This window comes from Triturus cristatus, chromosome 5_1, assembly GCF_964204655.1.
Source record: "Triturus cristatus chromosome 5_1, aTriCri1.1, whole genome shotgun sequence".
In the NCBI taxonomy this organism is placed as follows: domain Eukaryota; kingdom Metazoa; phylum Chordata; class Amphibia; order Caudata; family Salamandridae; genus Triturus; species Triturus cristatus.
The window spans coordinates 786,744,112-786,762,382 of NC_140587.1; the positions used below are offsets into that span (position 1 = coordinate 786,744,112).

The 18,271-nt window shown below is 42.5% G+C and overlaps 1 protein-coding gene across 1 annotated transcript in view; it reads right to left on the reverse strand.

The window, feature by feature from the left end:
* YES1 (YES proto-oncogene 1, Src family tyrosine kinase) overlaps window positions 1–18,271 on the reverse strand; it is a 274,675-nt gene that overhangs the window by 11,313 nt on the left and 245,091 nt on the right. The window contains exons 7-11 of the mRNA XM_085605813.1: window positions 12,739–12,894; window positions 12,384–12,563; window positions 7,732–7,808; window positions 4,079–4,232; window positions 632–763 (exon numbers count right to left, since the gene is read on the reverse strand). Coding sequence (XP_085461939.1) covers window positions 632–763; window positions 4,079–4,232; window positions 7,732–7,808; window positions 12,384–12,563; window positions 12,739–12,894 — 699 coding nt within the window. The remainder of the gene's footprint in view (window positions 1–631; window positions 764–4,078; window positions 4,233–7,731; window positions 7,809–12,383; window positions 12,564–12,738; window positions 12,895–18,271) is intronic.

The window sequence follows — 18,271 nt, forward strand, 5'->3', positions numbered from 1 at the left end:
AAAAAATGCACGGATTAGTTTACACTGGTGAAACACACCTGAAAACAAGTGAGGCGACTTTTGCTCAGGCCCCCTGCCCTGCTCAATATGCATATATTAATGGGCCAGGCCAGCTAGAGAAAGAGAGTGAGACCTCTGCGGTTGATAAAAGGGAGGTAATGAACGCCAATCTGCCTCCAGAAAGGCCACTCAGGCACCCACTGGGCCGCTGGCGGAATCGAACAACACAGAAACCACCCAAATTGGGCCCCCCAGGCTGCTCATAAAAGCAGCCCACAGCTGGAATTCGGATTCCGGCCCTTCGGGCATTGCCGGAGTGCCCTCGTTACCAATCCGACGTTGCCTGCGTTATCTTCGGTCAATACTTTCCTGTTGGTAGGCTACAGGGAGTGGTGCAGAAGGGGGAGAATGTACGCTAAGAAGGTACAACATCTTGATTTAACATGAGCATATCTAGATTACCCTCAACATTTAAGGATCTAAAACAAAACTTTAAGCAACTTCCAACTGGAATATGAAGCAAGTGTTTTTTGTAGCACCATGTAATAAAACTTAAAATGTTTTAATCGAGCTTCGCTTGCATAACAATTCATGAGAATTCGAACTGATGCACAGAGCATTTCTTACACACCTGGATAGGGCACTCTGCCCTTTGTCACCAGCTCGGTTAGTAGAATGCCAAAGGACCAGCCGTCAGACTTTATCGTAAACCGGCCATACAACGCCGCCTCAGGTGCAGTCCATTTGATTGGAAATTTGGCACCTAAAACGATGAAGGTTATTATTCTTGAGTATTAAACAAAACACTCTTAAATGTTAAAGCATCTCTGTATCTTAAAACTGAATATTAATTTCGTATTTTACTGATAAATAGATGACCAAATATCATGTAGGAAGCACAAGTTGCCCCATCCTCCCTCTCCCCCACACCAGCTTTCTTTATGTAGAGACACCAGCTCCCCTTGGCTAAGGGGGGAGAACCCTCTGAATCCAGGAGCCCCTGCGTCTCCCTGATGTAGCACTGAAATTGCACCTGTATTCTGTAGCGGAAGTGATGCTTGGGAAACAAATTAGGGGTGAAACGTGCCAGAAGAAAGCCAGGCGTGTAGTTATTACAAGGGATTAAAGGCCTTTGATGACTTTTTTAGACTCGTTCCTTCTGACCCATGACCCGATGGGGATCCACTCTATGGTAGCCATTAGTTAGTTGATGGAATAGGGAGATAGTTATTGACCTGGGTTTAGAATAGACCACCAGCTTTAGCTCGGGACTTCCCAAAAATGCCTTCGGTGAAAGACTAACTTTGGGAGCTCTCTTTCTCTACCAACATTGCTTAATTATGGTCCAACAAGCGATGAGGCACAGTAATAATGAAACTGAAGCCAGAATTATTCATTCAAACAGCGCAACACTGAAATCATTCTTGGGTATTAAACAGCAGCCGGCTTTAAACAGATATTTGACCCCCCCACTTCAATGAATATCTACCAATATCCTATAAATGGAAGACGTTGGATAGGCTGCTTAATGGAGATAGGGCCTTAGAACCACAACCGCAAAAGCTCAAACCTTTCATCTTCCCGATTTTGATCATCTTGAGCAGTGGTTCTTAACCTGTGGTTCGAAGACCCCTGGGGGTCGGCAGCGCTTACTCAGGGGGTCCGCAACTGCTTAGAACATTAAATAATATTAACATATTAATAAGGCCTATAGAGTAAAGAAGCAAAATGTAAAATATTCTGCAAATGTGAAAGAATCTGAAATTTGAGGCTAAACATTAAATTGATATCCTCAGACTGATTCGTGGGAGCAGTGCAAGTTCTTCAAACAGAATACAACATAGATTAAGAGTGGCATTAATTGAATTTAGAAAAGCTCTAACCTATGAGATACATTTTGTTTTCTTTATATTTATTAAATAAAATATTAAATCATTTGTTTTTTTGTTTGGTGAATGCATGTGTCTGTATTTTAGTGTATTATTTTGCGGCTCAAATCATCAAAATTGCTTTGGCCGGGTTCCCCGAGTTTCAGTATTGACTCAGTGGGAGTCCCCATATTCCAGTAATGCTTAAGTGGGGGTTAACAGAAGTTAAACGAATCACTGATCTAGAGAGTAATAGTACTGGATGCAGAGACAAACTGTTTCCTGGATTAATGCAAATCTCTGTATGAAGGGTATCCAAATAGCTGATCCAGGTGTTGCTGTTTGTCCAAAATGCAGTGCTGTGGATATCGTATAGCTTGACAAGGTAGGACCACATTTCGTAGTCAAGACAATCTATTAATTGTCAGCCAGTAAAAGACAGAACGCCTGTAGCTTAACTGTCCTGCCTACCTTTCTAAATGAACTATCTATAGCAGTGGTTCCCCAACTTTTCAGAAGGATGACCCACTTTTCAGAACAATAAACTTTCGCAACCCAACGATCTATTAATGGACATGAGGGAGATCTTTGAATGCAACTAAAGCATCGTCTGATAGTGCGCTGTCATTTACAGACAGCACATTTCCATTGAAATGGCCACCAACATTTGACCTCTGTCTCTGAAGCACGGGCAAATGTGAAAAGATAAAAACAGAATTTAAAGGCATTTTGATTTTTAAAAACTGTTTGACTTTCCCGATCCACCAAAAATCGTCACGCAACCTGACCAAGTACAATTGTCTACCTCATGCTCCTCCTGTGCATTAACTAAGGAGTGCTGAGCTTCTGCCGCCCAGCATAAGAGCTGAAACCCAAAAGAGGAAGACATTACTCCGTTTAAACGGGTAAGTGGAGAATTCCACCAATCCCATTTTTTAGTAGGCCCCGCCAACGATAACTCACTTTAAACAGAACTTAAAGCACAAACTCTTTCAATGAACGTCATCTTATGGTAGTGTTGACCAACAGACAGACACCTTGGGGCAAGATTGCACATTATATGGATAGAAGTTCCCGTAGTAGGTAAATTAAATTAGAAAGGTAAATGAAAAAAAGCAGAGTTATTAGACGATGGGCTACGGCTGAAGAACCTATCCTCTCTTAAATTGAAGTAACATCAGATCAAATTCATTTGCCCACTCGGCAGGCTTTGTAAAACTCCATATTTCTGAAAATGTGCAACATTGCCATGCAACGTGCAAGTACAAACTCAAAAACTGTAACTGTGCAAGAACGGAGGCCTTATGTTTTGAAGATTTTCTTAATCTAGGTGGGTCCAGGGCACGTGCTCTAGAAATCTGTCTGCTGGGATTATCTTCAATAAATAGGGCAGCTTTCAACCATCAAGTTTCCAGTGTTTTATTTTACCCCAAGTACTAGCCATGTCAATAGCCTTCAACTTACTCAGCAACACACCAGTGTGTGTTCTCTGCTAATGGAGGACAATCTAGTGCCAACACCAAACAAACTGGAAAATACAAAAGTATAGGAGATTCGTGTATGTACAGCTAGAAAGTCGTTTTCAGGGAAAGGGGCGGGGGTGAAGTTGAATAAGTCGACCAGGAAGGTCCCGATTTAAATGGATTTTGACAATAATGCAGCAACGTTCATTTCCCCTCTGAACTTTGCTACTTGCTCGCCCTTTGGCATAAACCTTCCAGGCCACGTCCTTACAGGCGCCAACTTAAAGTCTGCCCTATAAACACTGAATAAGTCACTAAATAAAAGTAAGAGGGTGTTCTCTTCCAAGTGCACGTGCCACCCTTCAACTCTGATACACTTTAAAGGGACTCAGCAAATTGGTGGTCGTGGGTTTTCCAGGCAACAGAGTGGGCACAAATGAATCCGGCAGTAAAGATTTTCAGCAGAGAATATTTAATTGTAGGCGGCATACGAAAACACGCATGACAATTCCCATCGTCTAGGCTATTTCACATTACCCTTCCATGTGAGCTACAACACACGCAAACTCTACAATCTATTCATGACTCGAGTTCCAGCCACGTGTGATTTGTAGATGCCACCACACTTAGAGTACCAGAAAAGACAAACGTCGAAGAGACAGCACAAATTACACTTCTTGCGGGACTGAGATGTAGGGTAAGTCTGAGCCCCACCAGTAGTTATTTACCAAACAGGGTTGTTCTTACCTTGCCGTGCCGTGTATTCGTTGTCCTCTATTAACCTTGCCAAGCCAAAATCTGCTATTTTGCAGACAAGGTTGTCTCCCACCAGGATGTTAGCCGCCCGGAGGTCTCTGTGGATGTAGTTCATTCTTTCAATGTACGCCATCCCGTCAGCAATCTAGGCAAACCAGGAAACACTTTGACATGAGTAATTTGGAAAAACATAGCGAGCTGGTTGAATAATATATATGATCAAATAAAAAATATGCATTAAAAAACCTTCAAACTGCACACAAGTTTATTTTTTTTTAAATTACTTCAAATGGTGTAATAGGGGCATCTGCCATTTTAAACACTCTTTGGATACCTAAATGAAATGTGGTTCATCAGTGTCTGAATACCAATTATTAAAAAACAGAACCCTGTTAGTCATATATTCACTGGAAATAATATAATACTTCACCTCTCTACCAACCACAAGAAGCATAAAACCCAAAGTACCCATGTGTCTTTTGCCAGCTCACTAGGACAGCCTTCCAAATGCATCTCTTGACCCCTGGCCACGAAAGCATTAACCCTAATCGAACAGTAGACAATCTTTCTACTGATGCCATTTATTATGCTCCAAAAACTGCAATTAAGCTTCGACAGTTCTAAAACATCACCTATTTTCCAGGCAGATGTTAAACAGTAAACATGCAGCCGGTTCGTGACCAATCACACTCGGAGTTAAAGGTGAGTCTGATTTTAATACAACCCTGCACAGCTCCAAAAACCCATACTCACTGATCACTGCAGGCTGTCACTAGAATGTCCTAGAGGTTAATCGTGCCCAACAAAACGAAGTGTGCTACATGCTGTGTGTAGCAGGCAATCCTCCTCCACTAGACTTTGACACATTCTTAACACTTTGACACAGTATAGCAGAAATGTGCATTTGCATATTTAAACTATTATTTTGCTCCAGACAGAAAATATTTTCCCCGTGGGAAAACCTCGTTCTGATACCTCTCATGAAAAGTGACAAGTGTTTGCCATTCTCACCCATGAAACACTTGGTTCTTTTTTGGAGTAAATGTGCAAGTGTTTCCATGGTGGAAGTGGACATGCAAATGGTTTGTGACTTCACAAACCTAAAAGTCTGTGGATGCTCCATTCATTTTACATGGCCGCTCCCTTGACACACTCAATTTGCCACCACAAATCCTACAGCTTTGCTGGTAAATCATCCACCATGCTGGCAGATAGCTATCAAGACATTATAAGTGCACCTTATAATCCACAGATTACAATGCGGGGATCGGAATTTAGAATTGCAAATGACTTCCTGCTCCCCTAACATAAATATAGGTGAACAAAAAAAGATTGTGAACGCAGCCCTTTGTCTCAGTTTCAGCTTTTACTATATAGCAATGGTATAGAAGAAAACGCCGAATGGAAGTGAAAAGGACCCCAACAACACACAGGAGACACAGCGCGTATAATGAAAAGCTATAAAATCATATGTATATGGTTCGAAATGGGTTTCCTGGTTGGCTAGGGTTTGCACCCAAGCCAGGCAGAATCCACCACTCTAGTCAGGATAAGGGGATTACATGTCTAAAATAACCCCTGCTCACCCCCATGGCACGAGAAGTCAGGCTTATCCCAGAGGCAGTGTGTACAACAAAACCAAAACAATAAAAATCCAACATTCAGTGATCAAAATATGAATAATGCAACAATAGGCTTTATTAACAGTTCCTTGAAGTCGATCGTTCCGCCAAACAAATCAAACAGTTCCGGCCGGTCGTGACGTCATGGGCCAGCTACAGTGTCGGGGAGAAGCGTAAAACAGTACCTTTGGAGAAGCAGGGCGTCGGACCTCCGGAGGAGCGTCATCATCGGTGCAAGAGTCTTCGGGCCCATGAAATCACACGTGTTGCAGGTCGAAATCCATGAGTGTTAAGCCAGGAGCGCCGCAAGACGTCGGGGTGCAGGCAGCGGCTTGGTGACGAGTAACACCCCATATCAGCCAGGATCCGTCCATCATCTTCTTGTGTTTGCTTTGTTGGCCCTAAGATGGCAGGGTATGCCCAGATGTCGGTCCCTTGCTCACTTTGCCACTGGATTCAAGGTATCCTGGCTGATGAGGGGTGTTACCCCAAAACCGGTCCAAGGAAGGCCTGGCTTGGCAGTTCGGGCTGGACTGTTAACATGAGGCACAGGGTCAAGACTGATTTGAATATAGCTGGGTCTGAACTGGGGTGGCGAAGTGAGCTAAAGAACGGTGATGAATTGAACCCAGATCTGTGACTGGGGGTGTCTGAAAAGTTTCAGTGCTCCGTCCATCATTTCCTTATGTTTGCTTTGTTCGCCCCAAGTTGGCAGGGTATGCCCAGATGTGGGTCCTTTGCTCACTTTGCCATTGGATTCAAGCTAGCCTGGCTGATGAGAGGTTTTACCCTGAAACTGGTCCCAGGATGCTTGTTTCCGGTCCAGAGAAGATCTAGCTTGGCAGTTCGGGCTGGACTGTTCCCATGAGGCACAGGGTCAAGACTTATTTGCATATAGCTGGGTCTGAACTGGGGTGGCGAAGTGAGATAAAGAACGATGATGGATTCAACCCAGGTCAGACTGGGGGCGAGTGCCTGAAAAGTTTCAGCGCTCTGTCCGATCATCTCCTTGTATTTGCCAATTGGGTGCACTTGCCAGATCGACATGGCAGTAAAAACTGCGCTCAGACACCGCAGTAGCAGGTCTGAGACACGTTTGAAAGGCTACTTGTGTGGGTGGCACTACCAGTCTTGCAGGCCCTCTAGTAGCATTTGATTTACAGGCCCTGGGCATACACAGTGCACTATACCAGGGACTTACTAGCAAATCAAGTTTCCTAATCATGGAAAACCAATTCCATACATATTACATGGAGAGCATATGCGCTTTAGCACATAATAGCAGTGGTAAAGTGCCCAGAATTCTAAAACCAGCGAAAACAAGGTCACAAACAGGAGGCCAAAACATAAAACGTTTGAGGGCAAACCTGCTGAAAAAGCCACGTCTAACAGATATTAATCGAAGATTTAAAATGGTGCTATACATCATGACGTAGATTCTGGCATTGATATGGAATGCTTAGTGCACTGTACAAGGACAATGGGAGTTCGGGAAATGAAGCTTCCTCGCCAGTGAAAAGTTATTGTTTTACTACTTAAGATGAAGGGGAAGTTTTGTAAAAGATATCACCACCACATCTTTGCAACTTTTTTAAAAATAGCATGACATTAACTGCATTGCTTAGAAAAGAATGGCTTAGATTTGCCAATGAGATTAACTAAAATCGTGCCCAGATATAAAAGCTTAAGAGGATACTAGTAAAAAAACCAGTCTGTGATCTCCTTTCGCCTGTAAACATAAGGTTCATGTCAACCGTATACTAACAAAAGAAGATATAATGGACTTCATCGAGGAATATAGCCGTTGAGTAATGGTAATTGTAGGTTAAAGCGTACATCAGATGCACAAAATGGCACTAAACTGGCTGAGCCATCAGGCTCACAGGGAGAGATACAATCCTATATTGATCGAACAAGTTAAAGCTCACTCTAAGGATAAACATATCAGTCCTTTTATTTATCTTGCTATATTGTCTGCAAATGGAAATTACTGTAACATATCCCCATATTATATTGACATACCTGTGCAGCCATGTCAACCAGCTGAGGGAGCTTTAGGTACTTTCCGTCTCCTTCCTTAAGGAAGTCTAGTAAGCTACCTGCGAAAAGAAGATGATGTGATAAAATTACATTGCCAGTCACTTTAATCTAAGGTGCATTTTTATTGTGTATGTCAGAGAGAACTTCCCTGAGCTAGATTCTTAGAGCCCTATAGGGACTAAGTACTTTGGAGTGTAGTGCATTAACAGCCTATTCCTATATACTATTTTACCTCACAGCTGCCTAACTCAGCACCACCGCCAACAGTGGTCCTGCTTTCCACTTTGACTTAACATGAGTGAAACTGTTCATAATACTTTGGAAAGCATAAAACGTGAGATATATATTACTTCACATTTTGTGAATACTATCTTAAATATTTTGACATATTTTGTTTTTTGAGCAGCGTCCTCAAAGCCATCGAATCCATGTTTGAATCACAGCCGACAACACCCCCAGAAGAGATGAACGAAGAAGCATCATTTTACCACATAGGACTCTTTTTTTACCTAAAGGACATCAAACATTGGTACCTTTCTTTTCTCCAGTATGTTCATACTGTATCTGAACTCTCTCAACTTTCGTATTCAGGCATACCTTCTTCAGCTCAAATGCAATGAGTTTTTGTAACACTTCTTGATTTCCACTTCATCTACTTCTAGAAGTAGGTGCGCGGAAAAGGTATTAAGGTAGCAGCCAGTGAACAATTAGGATTCCACAAAAGATTTGGTTCTTAATTTGTGAGAGCTGAGGGACAGTCACTCACCTGTATGCATAGAAATGTATGAATGTATATATATGGTATTTCCATAGCACAAACCTAGCCAATAGGTGGTAGAGCGCTGTACATGTCAAAGACCGCGTAAAGTCAACCAGGAGAGGCATCTGAGTTCTGGAAAGTTAATGGACTGTGACGTAGTGTCCTTTAAAGAGGCAAGTCTTCAACTCTATCCTAAAATTGGAGCAGTATTAGAGCGGTCTTGATGGATACAGGGATTTTCTTCCAGATCCTGGGTGAATAGATGGAAATCACCTGCTGTCTTGTGGTTTCTTTTTTACATTTCTTAGCCTTCAATCTGAGGGTGTCCTGGCTGCGCCTGTGCTAAGAACTATCAGAGACAGTGAGCTTGTCTGCAGGATAAGGGGGAGGGGTGCTGTTGTGATGGGTTTGTAAGTGATGCAGCTAGTTTAGAAAATGGTGCGGGCCATCAAGAGAAGCCAATGGAGTTCCATCAGAATGGGGGTCATGTGATCATATTTCTTCAGGCCCTGTATGACACGTGCTGCGGCATGTAGTAATCCTCTAAAAATCATAAAAAAGTAACTAGACCTGCAGGTCAAGTAACTTGAATAATCTACTCGAACTAACTGCAATGTACTTGAGCAGTAAAGTGGTCTCAAATTGTGTGATCACTGGCAAATATTTATTTTAAAGAATCGCCCTTTTCTTTAGGTCTCACATTTCTTTTTTGTAGTGCACCTTCAAATATGTAAGTTCAGCATTTCTGCTGGACAAAACTGTTTTGTTTGACTAAACAGACTAAATGCTTGCTACACGTGTAATATGAATCTGGCCCACATATAGGGTACACATGATCCGGACTTGCCTCTCAGTTTACAAATAGCATTGCCATCAGGGCAGGAGTATTTGTCAGTTCATGTTTAAGCACTCACTTTTCATAAATATATTTCTAAAGCATGATGTGGTAGCGCACTGTCATTTAGTGGCCAAAAACCTTCCCACTACCTTGCAGCTTTACTGATAAAACTATATAGTGTATTAACAATCTGTGAAAAGTGGGTTTCAGAAAACATTTATCATTTGCACATCACCAAGTAAAGTATTCTGATTTGATCTTCATCCTATTAAAATTGTTTTTTCATCCGACAGAAGTACAAAAAATGTCTTTCACAACTAACAGGTGAGTAGATTTTTCGAAGCCTGCTTCAGAATGTGCATGGCTGCTGTGAAGGTGACCATATTAGCTCCATGTTCGGACAGTAGTGTTGGGTAAGGGCACAGGTGTCAATATAAGTTCCTGTCCAAAAGGATACGATTTAAAATATGCACCGGTCTGGAATTGGGGTGCAATGCACAATAACATATACCCAAATTGTTAAGATGACAAAGAAGTCTAGAAGCATCAGTGTGTAAAGTGTCTTCATAGCAAATATTGAAATATTTAGCCAAAACAAGCGAGTTCTATCAAAGGGCAACTGAAGACTAAATGTCCAAACTTTTATCAAGTGTGGGGAAGATATGTGCAGGAGAAAGTCTAAAAAACTGTTGTATAATTAGTTTTGTCTTTCTCCAATTAACTCAGAGTTAACTGCAGGATCTAGACGCGCAGGATGACCTACTGTTGTGGATGTGTACAGTGAAGCTGTTCCTGCATCTCAGTCAAGACGTTTACCATTAGTCACAAGTTTATAGCAGGGGTAGCCTCATATTACAGATCATCCTTTGACAGTCAGGTCTCCGAGCAAATCAAAATAACTTCTTTCTAAGTGGAGGCTTATCTGTGGTATGCTGCAACTCCACACACAATGAAGTGGTAACAAGTAATTATTTGTTGAAATATGCTGGGCTGTAGAAGTTGTGGTAGTGCATGGTGACATCTTACACATGATTAAGTATTGCTAGTGTCATGATGGAAAAGTTGAGCCGCCATCGACCATTGGAGTTTGTGTAGAGGGGTACTGATGGATTTGCCTTGGAGAGGCCTTAGAATGTGAACCTCTTATGCTGCACTGGATTTGGTAACTTCTAAACTTTGCAAGGAGTGAGTGATAATCTGAATTAGGTGGAAAGGCAAAACTATTGGACTGCATCCAAGCCATTAAGTCACTGGGATTTTAACAATAGTACAGAGAGGTAGCAGTAGTCAAATTCAATTGCACATTCCTTATAAAGTTCGGGTTAGTATATCATCACAAATTTGGAATATCCTCTTTGAGTACATCAAATGCTACTGACAGCGCCCGACACTGTGCTACCCATAGGATGTCATATGTTGTTACCCAAAGATGGGTTACAATCAAATCCAAGTTTACAATGCGAAACCGCAGCACTATAAAAACAGTCAATACAAACAGCAGCAATTTTTCAAATGAGTACATACATCAACAGGCAACACGTGGTGCAGACCCTTTCAAGGCTGCAGTGAGTACAGAACATATGTGTTCAGACAAATTATAATATATTCCAAAATACACCTTTCAAAAATACAGTGCTCCTCTATGCCAGCCAGGAAAGGAAACAAAAATGCACTAGAAACAGAAGAACACCAAGTGTCTTTGTGTCTCTGAAAAACAAGTGAAGTTCTTATCACCTAGTCAATAAACGATGATCGTTAGTCGATGATCGTTAGTGCCAATGTCAAGACAAAAATCGGCCAAGCAAAGGCTGCCTTCATTCAGCTAAAGAGGTTCTTGTGCTCCAAGGACCCAATGCTGCTAACCAAGATCAGACTATTTGAACCCAATGTAAAATTGGACCTTCTGTATGGAACATAAACTTGGAGGACAATAGTGACCAACACTAGCTATGGCTAGACCTTCAGCAACACCTGTCTGAGGAAAGCCCTCCAAACCCACAAGCCAAACACAATCAGCAAACATCACCAGGCAAGCCCTGACCTGGAACCCTCAAGGAAAGACAAAATCTGGCATCTGGAGAGGTTTGGCTCGATGATCATGGGAGTATTTTCTTTTAACGGAAGGAGCGGCAGGCGTCGCAAGCAACGTCGTCGTGCTCAGGAGACAGACACAAATTACAGACCTGATGGAGATTGGTCCGAGGATTTTTTGCATGACAGCGAGGACAATAGCTCCATCATCATGAGGACATGGTGGGGGGGGGACGCAGTTCGAGATGGAAGGCGGTCCTGAAGAGTGAAAGCCCATGTGGGCCCGAGGTCGACTGAGAGACGCCTGGCCAAAGCATGAGTCGTTGAACAGAAACAAAGGGAAAAGAGGAACAGGATCGAAACAATACCGAAAGGGGGAAACCCATATAAACAGAAACAGTGCACCTCAATGGTGTCTAAACAAAGATTAGGAGCACACATCCGAACCAGACGGTGGAAAGAAAACATTTTAACAATGAAGTCGGTGACCTTGAGCATTACCAGCAAGAGGAGGAGTCACAGTACCTCGTGACTCGAAAGACTTCTTTGAAGAAAAACAACTTGCACACATGCGGGCCCAAAACTAGATGTCAGGAGTATCTGCAGCCACACATGCTTTGAACATATATTCTCGAGAGAGAGACTCGCAAAAAGACTTCCCACAAAAATGATGATAAAGAATTATCAGCTCTGGGCAACACAAAAATAACTTGCCAAAACAGGAATTGGAACTGCCAATCGAAGATAAGTGGCCTAATTTCAGGAGAGACACAACTAGCTAACAGCTTTGCATAAGGAATATGATCGTTTGCAACATTAACCATGTTCCTGGAGCTCCAGGTTGCCTAGAAAGTACAATTAGCTGAAATGGAACAGTAGAGAAATCCTTATTAAGTGTAGGCTGTAGATGAGTTCAAGATGACACCACATAATCCCATCCATGTGTGAATGAGTTGGATTACATTAAAAACACTACTGCTTTACACAGACACCATTGTAACAAACCTTTTGCCATAAATTCAGTCACTATGTAGATTGGCTCTTCTGACACCACGGCATAGAGTGGAACCAGCTTGTCGTGCCTTAGTTTCTTCATTATCTGGGCTTCCTGCAAAAAGGCTTCTGGCATCATTGTTCCAGGCTTAAGGGTTTTGATTGCTACCTTTGTGGTACCATTCCAAGTTCCTGGGTAAGAAAGTACAATATGCAGCATTAGATTTAATTTTAATCGTTTTTGAACACTGAAACATTGAAACACTTAGGTAGGTTTGGTTAGTAACAGTAGCACCTGTTGTTGTCATATGATAGCAACAACAAATGACACTGAACCCTAGGCAACAGCACATGATTACAAACTCACCCATCCACACTTCTCCAAAGCAGCCTTGACCAAGCTTCAACTCTAGCCGTAAAGACTCCCGCGGGATTTCCCAGGCATCCTTGGACAGGCCTTGGGTCTGCGGTTTCACAGTCGGACACACAGTCGTTAACCGATGGCACAAACCATCAGCATGATCTGAAATATTAAAAAAACATAAGTACATACCTTCATAATGTGAGTATGTATTGCATGCGAGCTATCATAATTAATTATACCTGTATTCTGTACAGTAACTAGGGTACAATACTTCTGGGAATTCATTTTTATTTCGTTGGCACGTACAACTAAATGTGTTAGGAAACAAGAATGTCATATGCATCCCTCTTATGTTATTAGCACAAAAAAAGACTTGATGACCGTGAATAAGTCGTGGCCATGTATAAAAAGAACACAAACTACCCTAGTGCCACAGGTCACTGAGGACTTCCGTCCAAATCCATTACAACGATTTCCCCCATGTGGTATTTCAATGATCCTTGTTTACAAGCGCCTTTAAGATAGAATTTCACCCTGACACAGAGTGAGAGAGAGCCTTGCTTTCCTCTTTCGTTATCGAATTAACATTTTTATAAAAGGAATATTTCACGGTCTCTGAAAGCTGCAATATTCTCATAACAAGTGCAAGTCTTTTTTTCAGATCTGTAAAGTGTACACAATACCCTGTTCACATCCACACTTGGTTGACTCACTGCCTTATCAACATGAAAGACATATGTCTGATCACTGCATGGGTTATCATCACCTGGAGGAATTACTGGACCAAGTGGCCGCTTATTATTTTATCAAGACACCCTTCTTGTGAACAAAGCTCTCTGAGAATAAGAATAAAAACTTCAGTCTGGTTTCGATGTCACATTGTTAAAATGAAAAGCGTTCTCAAATTAAGTTGCGTAACATCGACAAATTTTGTAATAAGAAAAGGGCACAGGTTGGACACCTTACATAAAGATTCACCATGCGATGTTTCAGCACAGCAGGCGTATGTGGCCTCAAGCCTATGTGGCCTGCAATTATGGGTATGTTTCAGTCTTTCATCTGACTTGCATGATCCAACCACTAAAGAAATTATGGTGGTGCTGCATTATGGTAACCGTTGTATTCCCTTCCATTATGCGTGTATTGTAATAGGAAACACGTAATGAGACGGTAATGTCCTGTGTGGGGAAAATTGGTGTGCATTCATCTCCTGAGTGAACCCACTACACATGAAAGTGCTAACATGGCCTTTTGTGGCGCAGCAGCCATGCTTAATAAGCAAGCGTGCTGAAGCTTAATGCCTGTCCATACCAATTTCAAGGTCCATAACCTGTTCTGTGACATGGAGTGGTACACAAGAGTACTCTCATTGTTGACATGGGACTACAGCTCATTTCCTAAGTTTTTGCTATGAAGCAGTGGTCGCATCATGCTGATTTTTGTGAATTCACACAAAAGCACACTAAGCAGACCTTTTTCCTCTCTTTCAAAGACAGGGTGACCTACCTGCCCCACTCATGTGAAGTTCTATTTTAATGACACATCCATACCATTGCACTGACATGTAGTATGTATGGCATAGGTGGTAGCAGGACTCAGTGAAATGGTGATAGTCGGATTGCTGGATTCCTTGAGATCCATTCTAGAAAGTCCATTGTTGAACAAAGCACAAGATGGAGAGATTGAAATGAAGGCAATACAGTCCCACTGGTTTCACCAGTGGGACTGTATTACCTGCATTTCTGGAGCTTAAGGGAGGAGACCCAGACACTAAGGTGAGGGAGGATGGAGACGGGGCTACTCTCGCAATTTTACAAGAACTTGTTAGCTGGGGATTGCCAATTCGTCTTTTCTATGCACGGCCATTTGGTCACTTGTAGAGGAGAGCGGGTGAGTCAGCAGGGGGCGGGTGTGGGGGCAGGGGGTCACAGGGGGGGTGGAAGAGTTTAATTTAAAAATAAAAGTTAACTTACCTCCCCCGGCCCGGTGGCGTCTCTGCTCCTCACAGAAAGCAGGCAGCCTCCCTCCCCTCCCCTAAGCCAAGCAACGCTACAATGGCAGCATTGATTGGTTGGGACGACGACTACACAGGCGTCAATTGGGAGGCCATTTTCTCCATGTAGGTGGCCTGCAGAAAAGGGAGAGTGCATAAGACTGTTTTGTTCGGCCCTGGGGAAGGGACGTCTTAAGAATTTTGGGGGCCCTGGGTGAAACGGATTTTGGGGCCCCCTGTTCGGAACAACTTTGGATTTATGATCCAATTTCAGCTCCTTCATGGTCTCTGTGGCCATGTCACCGACAGTGCATAGGCACACTCGTCCAAATTATAAAAATTTATTTACATCTAATATCGTGGAATAGTGACATGTTTTCTCAAATTTGAAATACAGCAGAAGCTCACTAATATTACTGCAAATAATCTCTGTGACACCCTTCCATTTCTCATACGTGAGGTCCTGTTTTGATTTTTATGGGTGTTGCATGAAAACAGTATTTAAAGCAATCTATTTAAGAATTCTTTAAGGTCATGTGGGCAAGCCACTCCTAACCTGCCCTAGAGCAGGACCGCCCACCAGCCCGCCCCCAACCAAACCCTTCTGCTTTCTCACAGTGAGAGAAGCAGAAACATAAAATGGTATTTATAATACAATTTTATGATTCTGCTTCTCGCACTGTGAAAAAGCAGAGGGGCGATGCTCCTCCGCCCACATGGAGGAGCCGTCCATGCGCTACTGTCAGTCTGACTCACAGTCTCCCCGACGTCTGTGCAACTGAGCTACTGTGGGTCTCCTTAGTGCCTAGAAGCCTGCCTTCTCGCTCAGAGAGGAATGGAGAATGACTGGCCCTGCAGGAGACGGTCAGCCATTGTTGAGTATATTAACTCATGGCAGGGCCAGGAAAGCAATTACTATACTCTATTGCAGCCTAATGCAAGAATCAAAAATAGATTTCTCTCCACTGAAGGACCTTTGGGATCGCGACACAAGCAGATGTTTAACAGCCAAAGAATTGCCCGCAATAACTGAATATCTCTAAAGGATGTCGCAAAACAAGAGGCTTAAATTTATCCATTTAAAATAGTCCACATGGCATTAGCTGACCCTTATTAAAAGGCACAGAATATTCTATACTGTCTCTGAGGAATACCCAATATGTTATCAGGCCACATCAGATATTGCCCACATGATTTAGAACTGTCTGGAATTGGCGGAGTCTGGAGGATGGAACAAGTAGTTACAGGTGGGAATTATACTCACTCCCTTGAGGATAATATATAAGGCCTCTATAGTAACAAAGGCAGTGAGGCTAGAGACCAGATTCGCTGATCTAGCATGGCTGCTGGCCAAGCGACAAATACCTATGTCTTGGAAGTCAACTCAGGATCTCTCTATCAGTTCTTGGATGAAAACGTTGTTGAAATGAGCAGAGAGGAAAGGTGATCCCCTAACCACACTGCAAAGGCAGGACACAGCAAGAGGGAGTGCCATGGTGTGAGATGAAAAGAATAGAGCATAAATGCCAAGAGTAGGCGAAAGGACTTCCTGAGTGACATAGGAGGCTAGCATAATATGGATCCAGCGTGACTAAGGGGTGTGATCGAAAGCGACTCTCTTGATCTCAAGAAACCGCAAGACACTGAGCAGGACAGCCTCTCTTGCATATGTTTTTCCTAACTTAAAGTATGAACATCTTAAATTGATACTGCTATACATTCGGCAGCCAAACACCTCTGTCTAGTTTAATCTTCAAGAACATGAACTACACATTTAGTTAAGCCCCTTAGAAAACGGCACGACCTCCCTGATGTCTGGCAAAAAATGGTTTTATTGCTGAACGTACCTAAACTGTTTCCACGGTATGCTACATTTATTGTTTTGTTGCTGATCATACTCTTCAGGAACACCACGCAACAAGCACTACTGGACACTATCGGATATGATCTGTATGTTGCTTGTTTGCGAATATCAATAAAAATAATGAGAAAATAGGAGGCACTGAACTATATAGCAAGCTACAAACTGAACTGATCTATTGGTCCCTTTATTAGGAAATCAACTGTACTTGCAGTTAAGTCAATTGTCGTCTTAAATTGCCCATCAGTTTTAAGTCCTCATAGGCAGGTGGAAGCTACAGTCATGGTGCTAGACAGCTGTAGCGGGGTGGCTACTGCCACTCCCAAACTAGGACCCTGGTGTGGGAATAATAAGAATTGGTTCTAGCCTGCAGTGTTGCAGAACCCTGTAACTGAGCCCCATTTCTTTGTGTGCTATTATGTTTTGCTGTGCTATTAAGGTATAGTATATTACTGTGTCTGCTGACGGATTTCGGACTACTGACTCCCTGAAAAGCTTTTGAGTGCCTGCCTTTACTACTCAGACTCAAGTACAGAATGAGGGGAAATGACTCCAATCAACATGCTTGTGGCCCTGTATCCTTCTCTGCGTATAGTCCACGTCTGCGTATGGCCCCTCTTGAACAGGGTCCGATAGTTCGATTCTAATTTTAGGTTTCATCTGGTCCTGGGCTGTACCATAATTTCTTTTCTGTTTATTAAAATGGCAGGAAGCATAACATTAATATATATACATTTTTCAATACCCGTTGTCATTATTTGTACAAGTTTACATTCCTGGGTATGTCTTTTTTCCCATCCAGCCCTCTCGTTCTCCACACTTTGCCTATTACTATTACGGGGAATCGTCCATGTGGTTTACTCTCCTCTGCATCTCTATTCTCGGGCTCTCACACATTTCCACGATATGCTTTCCACATGCCCCAGATCTGCTCCCATTTCTTAGGGCACCCCCTACTTATATATACCGTTTTTTTCCGCAATCATAGACCAATCAAGGTCTCTCTCCCACTCACCTATGCACGGCACTTCCGGGGCCCCCCAGTTTCGGGCAATATTTAGTTTTGCGATTACGAGCCCCAATGTTACCCAGATCCACCCTTTGGGGCCGATTCACAGAACTAACTTAAGACAAAATCCTAAACGTACTACTTTTGGTATTCACAGAAGGCATTTAGTAGTAGTAAAGTTAGGATTTTGTCTTAAGTCAGACTTTAAGTCAGACTTTAAGTCAGACTTAAGTCAGACTTAAGTCAGACTTAAGTCAGACTTAAGTCAGACTTTAAGTCAGACTTAAGTCAGACTTAAGTCAGACTTAAGTCAGACTTAAGTCAGACTTAAGTCAGACTTAAGTCAGACTTAAGTCAGACTTAAGTCAGACTTAAGACAGACTTAAGACAGACTTAAGACAGACTTAAGACAGACTTAAGACAGACTTAAGACAGACTTAAGACAGACTCCTAACAAGCCGGTCTGTGGTCGGTCTGTGGTCGGTCTGTGGTCGGTCTGTGGTCGGTCTGAGGTCTGTCTTAAGTTCTGTCTTAAGTTCTGTCTTAAGTTCTGTCTTAAGTCCTGTCTTAAGTCCTGTCTTAAGTCCTGTCTTAAGTCCTGTCTTAAGTCAAACTTAAGTCAAACTTAAGTCAAACTTAAGTCAAACTTAAGTCAAACTTAAGTCAAACTTAA